The sequence below is a fragment of the Schistocerca cancellata genome, chromosome 7 (genome assembly GCF_023864275.1).
Source record: "Schistocerca cancellata isolate TAMUIC-IGC-003103 chromosome 7, iqSchCanc2.1, whole genome shotgun sequence".
NCBI lineage: Eukaryota > Metazoa > Arthropoda > Insecta > Orthoptera > Acrididae > Schistocerca > Schistocerca cancellata.
Window position 1 is genome coordinate 388299518 of NC_064632.1, and position 13087 is coordinate 388312604.

The 13087-nt window shown below is 40.8% G+C and overlaps 1 protein-coding gene across 1 annotated transcript in view; it reads right to left on the reverse strand.

Annotated features, from left to right (window-relative positions):
- Positions 1–12180, reverse strand: part of LOC126092494 (eukaryotic translation initiation factor 3 subunit K) — a 30113-nt gene extending 17933 nt beyond the window's left edge. The window contains exons 1-2 of the mRNA XM_049908111.1: positions 12026–12180; positions 11257–11476 (exon numbers count right to left, since the gene is read on the reverse strand). Of these exons, the coding sequence (XP_049764068.1) occupies positions 11257–11476; positions 12026–12078 (273 nt within the window). The 5' untranslated portion in view covers positions 12079–12180. The remainder of the gene's footprint in view (positions 1–11256; positions 11477–12025) is intronic.
- Positions 12181–13087: the final 907 nt, after the last annotated feature.

Consider the following 13087-nt stretch of genomic DNA (forward strand, 5'->3'; position numbering starts at 1 on the left):
ATATTGCAATTCTGTGAGGGACGGCAAAGACTTTGAAGAACAGTTGAATTGAATGGACAGTGTCTTGAAAGGAGATTAAAAGATGAATAACAACAAAAGAAGAACACGGGCAATAGAATGTAGTTGAGTTAAATAAGGCAATGCTGTGGGAATTAGATTAGGAAATGAGACACTAAAATTAACTGATGAGTTTTGCCATTAGAGCAGCAAAATAACTGATGATGGTACAAATACAGAGTATGTTAAATGATTAGAAGAGTAGATTGTGTAGCTAATCAAGTTGTTCTGAATCAAACTGGCAATGAAAAAAAAAGCACAATTTGATTAAAAGAAGGGATCAGTTCACTGGATACATCCTGAGGCATCAAGGAATCGTCAATTTGGGATTGTAGGGAAGTATGGCAGTTAAAAATTGTAGAGGAAGACCAAGGGATGAATATAGTAAGCAGGTTCAAACAGATCTTAAGCTGCAGTAGTTATTTCGAGATGTAGAGGGTTGCACAGAATAGATTAGTGTGGAGAGCTGCATCAAGTTTTTACTTCTTCCCTTTCCAAATTTCTCTTTTGTTTCCTTTACTGTTTGCTCAATGTACAAACTGAATATCATCATGGAAAGATTACAATCCTTTCTCATTCATTTCTCAATTACTACTTCCCTTTATGTCCTTACTCTTACAAATGGAGACTGATTTCTGGACAAGTCGTACATAACATTATTCCTATATTTTATCCCTGTGAAACTGTCACCATAAGCTCTTTTTACTAAATGTATGATGGCTTTTTGCCCTCACCTCTGAAAAGGCTGCAAGGTTCTCATTAGATAGCTAGTATTTGAACCTCCTCAAGGCCATATGCCTGTACCTGACTATAAAGTGATATTCATCTCTCCACTACGGAACTGGCAGTTTTCGTGGTCGTCTTGAAAATTTTGGCATGGACGCGTGGTGGATCATTTTGGCAATATGATCCAATCAAATCCTAGACTGCCTCTACACTCAAACACAGGCAGTTCACTCTAGTGTCATTTTGTTTCACTGAGCATCCATCCAGTTGGCACTCTTTTTGGCACTGCTCTCTCTGGAAGGTGAATCCAGATCAGAAAGTGGTCACTTTGAGTACAGGTCACTGTCACGTCTCCACTGAATCGTTTGTGCGAGGGTACACAAGGAGATGATGAGGCAGAGAACAAAGCCTGGGCAGTGCTGAAGTGCATGCTTTTCCTCAGTGAGGATCAGATGATTTCTAACAGCAAGTTGTTCTCAACAGCTTGAACTGACGAAGCATGTTGGTGGAGAACCATACCTCATGGTGTGCCTTTGAAGCCTCTGCCAAGGATGTGATGAGGTTACCGAGAGCCTGGTTCTCTAGAGCTTTGTTAGTCACCAGTTACTGAGAGCATATAGTCATCATAGATGACATGTGCACTGTTGCAGCAATTACTTGCAGGCTGATGTGTAAGGGAGAGTAGAAGAGCAATATGCATCATTTGCAAAAATTGCTAGTTCTCTTTTACTCTCTGCCCACTTTGGGTATAGTTTCTATGGAGGCTATAATCTGATACTCGGCATCTGATACTTGAATATGCATTTCCTGTAAACACGAACACAAAAGTCTGCCTCGAGATGAAAGCCTGGTTTCCTCCACATGTTATGAGCCCATTAACATTTCACTGTAAAATGAGAGCCACTTACTGGCTAGGTATTGTGTTCTCTTTAACCCTATCGATCTGTAAGGCTAGGTATGTAGTGTTAGGTTGGGGATTGATGGAGGGCCTAGACGGTCCCTATGTCTGCAGTGTCTGTACTTCCATCAGATTCATCTAACTAGGCTAGTGCAGTATTGTATGATGGCCCCCGGTTTATTTTCATATTCAACCTCTTCAACACATCTTTTCCCTTCACTGGAAATGGTGGTGTCAATTACAGGAATACTAGTGATCTTTGGTCTGCCTGAATGTAAGTATGTATTTGTGGCATAGGGTAAGTTTGCCTATAGCTTAGGTTGCTGAGTGACAAGCACAACTGCTTTTGCAACACTGCTACAAGTGCACTTGCATGTGCTGGTGTTTGTGGCAGTTTCAGTTGGGATATGTGTAGAGGAGTCCTTTTTCTGAAACTTTTGGCCACTGCCGCAAATGATGTAACAAACATCAGTGGTTTCTGACCAGCATACATCTGTAAGGCTTCTAAATGGAGGAGTGTCATTGCAATTTTGATTTCTTGAATTTTTTTCTCACCCAGAAAATCTTGGCCAACTCAACTCCAAGCTGCTTGGTTGCCTTTCAATTGACACAGAACTGAGGACTGTACAAGATTTCCCATCTTTGTGTGCAGCTTGGCCACATTTTCCATAAGTTGTCTGCCCACTGCTTGCTGTGACCATAGTGCTAACACTTTAAACAGCACTTTGGTGACACATGGTCTCACTTTCGGGCAGATGAATTGGGCTGTAATACGCTATGGCAGCACCGGAGAATTAAAGATTAGAAAAAATGTAGGCAACTTTTCTAGTTTATGGTTCACACAATAATTGGTTTTTAACATCTGTCACACTTATGTCCTCGCATACTTCCTTAATTTCATCTCATGCTTCCTTAACTTCATCTACATTTATACGCATTAGGCCCCTGGATATTACCACACCCTTGCCAGAATTAAGAAGTGTTGTTGAGTTTAGTCGCAATTAGGTATTTCCCAAGGTTGTCGGTATTCTGTACTTGTTCTATTTGATGTGATGTGGCAATTCCACTAGTAGCATGCCACTCCTGAGATGCCTGATATATTATAGTGTGTCTGCTATACATTGTAACCCTTATTTACACAGGTGAGTGACCTTTTCACGGCTGCCCTTGTCTCTTTTGATAACAACAAATATGCTTTAAGACACATTAAGTGTTCTGTTACTAATACACATTCTTTCTTTAGCTGAAGCTCATGGAGGGCAATCTACAGGCCTTTTTGTTGAGTGGGTGTTCTTACTCCCATATGGCACACCAATTCTGATGAAAATGATTTTATGAAGAATTCATCAAGGCATTTCCATAAGTAGCTAGGGAGATGAAAGTCCAAACAGACAGACACACACTTGCTTGAGTAAAGCTTATGCAACTGAGGTGTGGAAGGTTCCCCAGGCATTGCTCACTGACAACTTCTTCACCTGAATAGCCATCCATTCTGTTGGAAATGTACCACCCTTTCAATCCAGGTAGTTCAGGAAAAATCCCCAATCCCCATGGCACACAACACTCCACTGCTGTACCATGTGGTGGTCTCTAAGGAATCCTCAGAGCTTGCAATTACCTAGGATCGGTGGCAGTCTCCAGCTCAAGAAACCTGGGTTTGCAAAACTTGTACCCAGTAAATGAAAGGTGAGCTTCTTTGTGAGTTTGACGCTATCTCGCATGACATCTCTCACTATTTGGCACTACCCACGAGGTATGCGTGTCTTACCTAATTCCATGGATACAGTTAGTATTACCTCCTGGAACCATGCTAATATGTGCCTTAGAAATCTACGGAAATTGTAAAAAATCCTAAATCTGGATAGCAGAACAGGGATTTGAATCCCACTCCTAAATACAAATCAGACACACTAAATACTTCACTTGCTTGTACTTTTCAGACACCAGAGGTCTATCGTCAGTTAGAATGACGTTCAACTCCGATGAGTCAGTATTTTATATTGTTGCTGATATCTTACACCAGTAATTGCCACTCCTGGAGGACACTGCATTTTGAAAAGACAAATACTCTACAAAGAATAAGATCTCATCAATAACCACAATTTGCTCAAACCTCCCTCGATTTCCGGCTTTAACTGCATCATCTTCATGAACAAAAGGATGAGTTTACCACATTTCCTGCATCACAGACTGAAAATAGCAATCGATGTCACCTTCACACAATATCCAAACTCAGCAACACGTCTAGCAGCTGGGATTCACTACACAAATGCAATATTTCTTTGCCCACTCATCAACTACACATCACTCGTATGGGCAACATTGTAAACCAACTCACTGGGCAATTTCAGACCCAGTACTGTTTCAGGTGGGATGAAGAGCATCTGCGACCATTAGTGCCAACAGTGCGATTCTTCAGGACTATCCAAAGTCTCCCTTATACTCAGACCATGACTTCCCTGCTAACTGCACTTCCATACATTGTCTACAACATATGACACTTCAAAAAAACATTCACTGTTTCATGCAAATCAAATGCAGTATGTGCAAAATGTTTTCTTAATCAGTATGTGGTTCATTCTGATTGCTGAAAAGCTAAACTGAGCACAATATTAAATATCATACAAACAAAACATACAGTTTACAAACAGGTATCTAAATTTTTGATATAATCAATTAGGTCATTCGGTGCCATCAGCAAACCGTTGAAAGTATTACAGTAGCCCCTGCTGGGATATGCTGTAACTATGTGATGAACAGTTTGCCTGGCTGCTCCACAACTGCATTTTGGAGATAGAGCCTTACCTAATCTATGAAGAGGGGCCTTGCTTCTGTCAACATTGGTGCATATCCTGTTAAATATTGTCCATGTGCTTTGCGAATGGTAAAAGACAGCGGGTTTCTTCCCCATACAGAGCAAGTTCTAGCAATGTGGAGGGCAAGCCACTGTCCAGTCTCGTTCCCATGAGTCCATAGTTGAGCTGAGACATGCCGTTCCATGGTTGTTTACATGGATGGTTTCCTTTATTGATGCAGATTTCTCTCAGCCACTTTCTTTAAAGGAAAACTGCGTCTTGATGGATAGGTAGTCGCAGGTTGCCTTATATGTGTTAAAACTCACGGAGTGAAGAAGCTTCTTGCTGAAGTCCACGGGGCAGAATGTGGCTCAATATGGACAGCCATTTGATGGAGGTTCATCTTAGTGTACAACTGACAATTCTCTGTATTGTTCAGTTGTACACAGAGAGTTTGTGTCTATGTGTGTGGGTGGGTGGTGGGTGGGAGGGGGCACCTGTGCATGCATGCACTATTTTCCGCAGCAGAGTAGACTGGTCCAAATGCTTAAGTGCACAGAGTTTCAGCAGCAGAGCCCCAGGTTGTTGTTCCTAGTTCCTATCTTCACAGCATTGTTTTCCAAATGCTTGTTATAGGATAGTGTATGGTCCAATGTAACCACTAGATATTTTCGGTGCTGAATGTGGTGAAATAGTCTGTCTCCAAAATAGACCTGGAGCTGTCTATTTACTAGTCTGTTGCACAAATGAAAGCAAACTGACTGTCCTAGTGGTGTTTGGCATCAGTCTCCATCTTCGAAAATATGTTCCCACCATTGCCAGATAATATGTTAAGATGTTTCAGTTTCTTCAAAAGAGTACCATGTCTCCATACTACGTCATAAGCTGCTGAGAGATCTATATTCAGTTGACATTTTTAAATTCTTTTGAAAGCCTGCTTGTATGTAGGTCATGAGTAACATTATCTGGCATGTACGGCATCTTTCTGAGTCAAAACCAGCTTGTTCATTTGCAATTTTCTCATGTATTATAGCCATGATTATTTTGTAGACAACACTTCCAAAAAGCATGTATATTGAGCCTAGAGGGGCTATTGGGCAGTAGCTTTTTCAGCTTTTTGCTTGGTTTTCCTGGCTCGGGCTAGTGATGGGGATTTTAGCTATCATCACAATATCAATAAAGAACTCTGCTACCCTTTTTTGGTGCATTTACAACCGTTTATATGGAATGAATTCCAGCAGGCTCTGGTGCGTTTCCCCCTTTCACTTTGAGTGCCATTGTTATTTCCTTGTCACTTCTTAAGAATTCTCGATTGTTTCCTTCACGATGCATTCTGATGCATCAAAATTAATACCTAAATTAAGATCTAGGGTTATGATGAACGGTTCTTTCATTACTTATGGGAAACCCCCGAACTTCAGCAAATTCGATTTAGTGATGAACGCAAAAAGAACAAAACAGTGCAAGTATCCAAGTAGTAAATGTTATTGAATCAAACGCAAAAAAAAACTCCAAACTTCACAAATGACTTTTTTCATGATATGTGATCCGCTATGGTAGCTGTAAAAATCCCACAATACATACTTCCAGTGCTGAACATCACATGTTCCTATTAAAATACTATGGGCAACAGACTCCTGATGAGTCAGCATTGAGAAAAAAATATTTTTCCAACCAGGACACACTCAAAAATGTGCAATGCTATTAAATAGCCATCATAAGGATAGCAGATAATGAAATGACAGATGTATGAGGATGTTTCACTGGCAGTTCCACAGTTGGCATACTTGACAGAGAACAACCCTCACAAGCTATTACGGATTTCCTCACAAATCATTCAACAGTACCTCTTTTGTGAATGGCAGTTTTAATGCGCTGTGACTGAGGGAATTCAACTAAGCCTCAGAACCACAGGCCCCCTACAAAACCTTTCACCTGACTCCATCAACCTCCTGACCCCACCAACACCCCACACCCCCACCTTCTACCTACGTCCTAAAATTCACAAACCCAAACATCCCAGCCGCCCCATTGTAGCTGGTTACCAAGCCCCCACAGATCGTATCTCTGCCTACGTAGATCAACACCTTTAATCCATTACATGCAGTCTCCTATCCTTCATCAAAGACACCAACCACTTTCTCGAATGCCTGGAGTCCTTTCCCAATCCGTTACCCCCGGAAACTATCCTTGTAACCATTGATGCCACTTCCTTATACACAAATATCCCGCTTGTCCAGGCCCTCGCTGCGATGGAGCACTTCCTTTCACGCCGATCACCTGCTACCCTACCTAAAACCTCTTTCCTCATTACCTCAGCCAGCTTCATCCTAACCCACAACTTCTTCACTTTTGAAGGCCAGACATACCAACAATTAAAGGGAACAGCCATGGGTACCAGGATGGCCCCTCATACACCAACCTATTTATGGGTAGCTTAGAGGAAGCCTTCTTGGTTACCCAAGCCTGCCAACCCAAAGTTTGGTACAGATTTATTGATGAGATCTTCATGATCTGGACTCACAGCGAAGAACAACTCCAGAATTTCCTCTCCAACCTCAACTCCTTTCGTTCTGTCAGATTCACCTGGTCCTACTCCATATCCCATGCCACTTTCCTCGACGTTGACCTCCATCTGTCCAATGGCCAGCTTCACACATCCGTCCACATCAAATCCACTAACAAGCAACAGTACCTCCATTATGACAGCTGCCACCCATTCCATATCAAACGGTCCCTTCCCTACAGCTTAGGTCTTCCTGGCAAACAAATCTGCTCCAGCCCTGAATCCCTGAACCATTACACCAATAACCTGAAAACAGCTTTTGCATCCCGCAACTACCCTCCCGACCTGGTACAGAAGCAAATAGCTAGAGCCACTTCCTCATCCCCTCAAACCCCGAACCTCCCACAGAACAACCCCAAAAGTTCCCCACTTGTGACAGGATACTTTCCGGGACTGGATCAGACTCTGAATGTGGCTCTCCAGCAAGGATACGACTTCCTCAAATCATGCCCTGAAATGAGATCCATCCTTCATGAAATCCTCCCCACTCCACCAAGAGTGCCTTTCCACCATCCACCTAACCTTCGTAACTTCTTGGTTCATCCCTATGAAATCCCCAAACCACCTTCCCTACCCTCTGGCTCCTACCCTTGTAACGCGCCCGGTGTAAGACCTGTCCCATGCACCCTCCCACTACCACCTACTCCAGTCCTGTAACCCGGAAGGTGTACACGATCAAAGGCAAACCCATGTGTGAAAGCACCCGCGTGATTTACCAACTGACATGCCTACACTGTGAAGCCTTCTATGTGGGAATGACCAGCAACAAACTGTCCATTCACATGACCGGACACAGGCAGACAGTGTTTGTTGGTAATGAGGATCACCCTGTGGCTAAACATGCCTTGGTGCACGGCCAGCACATCTTGGCACAGTGTTACATCGTCCGGGTTATCTGGATACTTCCCACTGACACCATCCTATCAGAACTCCGGAGATGGGAACTTGCCCTTCAATATATTCTCTCTTCCTGTTACCCACCAGGCCTCAACCTCTACTAATTTCAAGTTGCCGCCACTCGTACCTCACCAGTCTTTCAACAACATCTTTGCCTCTGTACTTCTGCCTCGACTGACATCTCTGTCCAACCTCTTTGCATTTACATGTCTGCCTGTGTTGGTATATGTGCGGATGGATATGTGTACGTGTGTGCACGAGTGTATACCTGTCCTTCCCCCCCCCCCCCCCCCCCTCCCCCACTAAGGTAAGCCTTTCCACTCCCGGGATTGGAATGACTCCTTACACTATTCCTTAAAACCCACATCCTTTCGTCTTTCCCTCTCCTTCCCTCTTTCCTGATGAAGCAACCTTGGGTTGCGAAAGCTTGAAATTTGTACGTGTGTTTTTTATTGTCTCTATCGACATACCAACGCTTTCCCCGTTTGGTAAGTTATAGCACCTTTGTTTTTTATGTATAAAAGTTCGCATCATGTATTCGAATGTTGCAGCCTACATTTTGAAGGCGGCAAGTGCCCTGTGTGTATTGCACCCACATGTAATTCGCTTCACCTTTCTATCCATGCACTAAAACATATCACCAAAGAACTGCACAGCACCTACTCAAAATTAATAAAATAATTTCATACATCAGGGAAGTGCTGAATTGTGTTGCTCTACAGAGAACTGCTGCTGAACATAGCACTGCCACATGAGCCAGTCCTAATGAGGTGGTATAAATGGACTGAAGATGTTGATTTTTATAATGAAGTTTTTTCCAGCCATGAAATCTATGATTAATTTATTTCCAAGAGAATCTTCAGTTTCATTATGATAACAGAAAATGCTTTCAGTGAATTATAAAATCGGCAATGTTCTGGCATGTATCCACATTAACTGTGGCTTCCTTCTCAGCGGCATTGTGGAATTAAGAGTACCAGGTCGCCTTTACAGAAATTGTTAAAATTGTTGAGAAAGTAAACTGCAATCCGACTGATGTTAGAGATGATACTGGACAGAGCATAGTGAATAGGTTTGACACAGCTTTGGCACAAAATCCAGACTACTTGGATTGTGTATTATCTCCGGCCGACACCTCTGTAGGAATATTTCATCTGCAGGAACAAAAGACAAGCAACTAGTTACAAAAAATTGTGGTTTTCAAATAATCTTGACCACAGTTTCAACTTGTTTAAACCTATCTTCTTCAGAAGGACAAACAAACTTTACATTAGCAATTCATTCAGTAAAAACTTTCCAAAGGACTAACAGCAACGGTTTGTTAGTCGTGTAAAAATTAAGGGCCCTTGAATCCAGGGCTTGTCACATCAGTAAAACCACTCACTTAAAATAACAGACCATGTTTGTAGCTACATGATGGCAATTGAAGAATGTATAATTACATTCCTAATGCGCTTTCTGTGCCTCTAGTATGTTTAAGTGAATATTGTTTTGGAGAGTAACTATAAAATGCTCCTTACTGTTGTTGAGTGATGCTCCACAAAAAGTCTATGATTTACATTAAATATTTGATAGCAATGGAGGCAGACAACTCATTTTTACATAATGAGTGTTCAAGACAAGAGCATAGCTCAAAATTAATTTCATAGCCAGCAGCCCAATCAGAATACCTCACTATGCTGTTTAATGTTGTTATTAATACCCTCTTTTCCTTTTAGAAGCAATTATTTGTGTGTTTTTCATCAGGGATTCATATATTTTCATTACGCCACAATGAGTAACTGGTGTAATTAGTCTTACTGTTGTCATCCAGTTGCTTATGGTAGACATATGCAATAAACTGTGTGAATATCTATCAGTGTGTTCTCTATAGGAACACAGGTGCACAGCACATTTTGAGGTATGCATATGGATTTGTGGAGCACTTGACACTGATCCAAAGTGATATTTAAGCTATTCAGTTACATTTAAACTAACAAAACTGCTGTCCAGAGTGGAAGCAAGTTACTAACACCAATCGGCACAGTCCCCGATTCAGCTCAGTTGCAGCATTGGCAGTCTGTGTCTCATGTCATAACTATTTTATACCTTTGATTTTCTTCACTGCAATGTTTCCTGCATTCTGCTGTACATTAACTTGACTACTGGCCTCTTGACAGATGAACATTTTTAATACAACTGGACAAAGAATGTTGAGTTGTCACTGGCTATAGCTTAAAGTTATGAAATAAATGTGAAAATATAATTTTGTTATATAGTTTTGTCTACAATTCAACTACATTTTAACTGAAACAAGATTTTTATATACAGATACCTCACTGAATATCTGGCTTAACACCATGTAATTAGTTGGTTCAAAAGCAAATATTTATAATTCAGCTGAAGCATCCTTTACCATTTATGATACACTACAACTGTGGATGCCCAAAGTACACAATTTTCAGCAATATTAGTGATGCTCAGTTGCCAATGCAACTCTCGCCAGCATTTATCACTTAGCAAACCCGATGTAGCATTTAATGCCTTCCCCATATCAGGAGTGGTGAAGATAGTGGTTTAATAGTGGTTTAGTGTACATATTACTACTAGGATCATTTATATTGTCCAGCTGACCAAAGGAATAGGTCAGAGAATTAGTATTTCACTCACACAGTTAATTCCTGCCCCCCTCCACACACACACACACACACACACACACACACACACACACACACACACACACCATTTAAACTGCAAAAGAAGGTTATTAAATACATTGGAAACCTACCACTGAGGCTGTTCTACAGAAATTAAGTTAGAAAATTCCAAACATTGATAGTGCCTGCTCTGTACATATCTGAAACAATTATGCTCTTAAAAATAAACTGCACAGCTTTGATGGACAAAAAATTCACACAATTACAGCACTAGGTGCAAAGGTAACTACCACATGTATACAAATACAATTACCTGACAAAGATTCTGAAATATTTATCCAGATGTACATTTTGTAACAAACTTCCATGCAGAATTTAAAAGCACTTGACAGTAAAACAACATTTAAGATGCCACATGGTCTCAGCTATTGTTACAGTGTGATGGAGTTCCTAGATGCAAGTATACAAAATCCTTATCTAAGAGATTCTTCTATAAATGCCATATAAAATCACAAAGATGCGCTGGCCATTGTACGTATGTAGAACTAGATATCTTCCTTTAACTCTGACAAACTGTTTTGTGTGTGTGTGTGTGTGTGTGTGTGTGTGTGTGTGTGTGTGTTTGCTTGTGTGCTTCCTGAAAATGTGTAACTTAAGTCTCACTAACCACACAACTCTTACCTGTTTACTATTGAGGAGGCACTTGCAAAGGATAAAATCTGTATGAGGGAAATTAGTTAGTGCCTTCAATAGAATTTGGCAGGTGATATCTGGATTGTACATAAATGGATTCAGCTGATACAATTTCAAGACTGCCAGATTCGCCTCCAGGTCGTAGGCATTTTCACGAGACTGAATTTCTACGTATCTCTCCAGAGTAGGAAGATTTTCTGGGTTGTACCTGAAAAGAAGTTACTATATGTAACATGTCTGACACACAGTGTCTTTGTTAAAAACCAGTTTCCCCAAATAGGATAGAGTACAGAAGGTGAAGGGAGTTTACAAAATAGTTTGATGATGGTAGTGGTTTCATGCATAAACCACCTTAAACATTCATCGTACAATATCAGCATCCTGTCTCCGTTAAGAGTGTCGGAAAAAATCCCGTTCACAGATAACTAAAACTTCTGGATTTGGTAGGTGGGTGTGTTGAGCAGCTTCAACACATACGAAGTTTTAAGCAATTGTCTGTATTAAGAAAAAAAAAAAACGTGACTACTGGAATAGTGCGGCTAATTTTACCTGCACTCATATCTACATGACTTCGAACACACAACACAGGTAAAGAAATGAATATCCTCGCACTCCCAACACAATGCACTAAAATATGCTATCGAATACACAGATTCCAAACTTTGCATTCAATATGGTCTATATCGAAAGCAAACAAAGATTCTGTAAAGGAAATTTATAAATCATTAAAATTACATCAATAAAAAAAATTGCTTACCTGTCAACACCCTTTAACATATCTCCCACCGTTTGCCTCATAGCCTCTGCCATTTTTCAATTCTGTCAAAACTCCTACAATATTTCGATACACGCGCTCAGCAGTCTGCGCTGATCACAAAAACCAAAACATACAGTCGTGAAGAGGAGCAACAACAACCTAGAGCTTCCACAGATATGTTGTTGGGAGCAGAACTGTGGCGGAATCGCTGCCGAAGTCATCCTTGTCCAACACGCAACAATCAGTTTTGCAAACATCACTTTTGCGCAGACAGAACGTTGCATGTGATCAGATTTGCGTAAATATGAAATGTACCCAAACCTGGAAGTTGAAGTTGGTGGTTTGAGTGAAATTACTGTAAGCTGTGGGTTCAAATCACAACTGCGGGGACAAGTTCGGGCGTGTGGACAGGAAATCGCCGCAAATTTGGCGCTAGAACGTGTTTGAGTCAGTTGTTTGTTCAGTCAGGTTTTTCATTTCTGTGTGTGCATAGCAAATTTTAAAATTACAGATACACGTCAGATGGGCGTAGATAAGATGTATGTTTCATGCCAAGTGATCCATAGTGAGTAGATCCTCTGGGATGTGAGACACGTCAGAAATCAAGAATCCACAATAAATATTTACAAAATAACAACAGATATGCTAAATTACCTTCCACATATCCCGAATGAAGTTGCCGTTGTGAATGTGGAATCGATAAAAACAAAAATCTTAAGCTTGTTTACATTTCAAAAGATACAGAATTTGTCACCAAACATTAAATATTCCATAGACCTAGGTGCATATGATAATGCTTAGGCTGATGTAACCACATGTCATCAAATTAAAAATAATACAAAACATTTTATAGCACTTATACACAACGATCGCATGTCCGCACAAAATTTGTAGAGAACTCACATTGTATGGCGTATTCATTTCATGTGATATTATCAATGACATACATACATCAGTCAGTTCTGCTAAGAAATTCATCAATGGAGTAGAAGGAACTGGTCACCAATAAATCACTTGGAGTCTTTTCAAACAGCACTCTATTAGTTTTACTTTTTGTGGGTG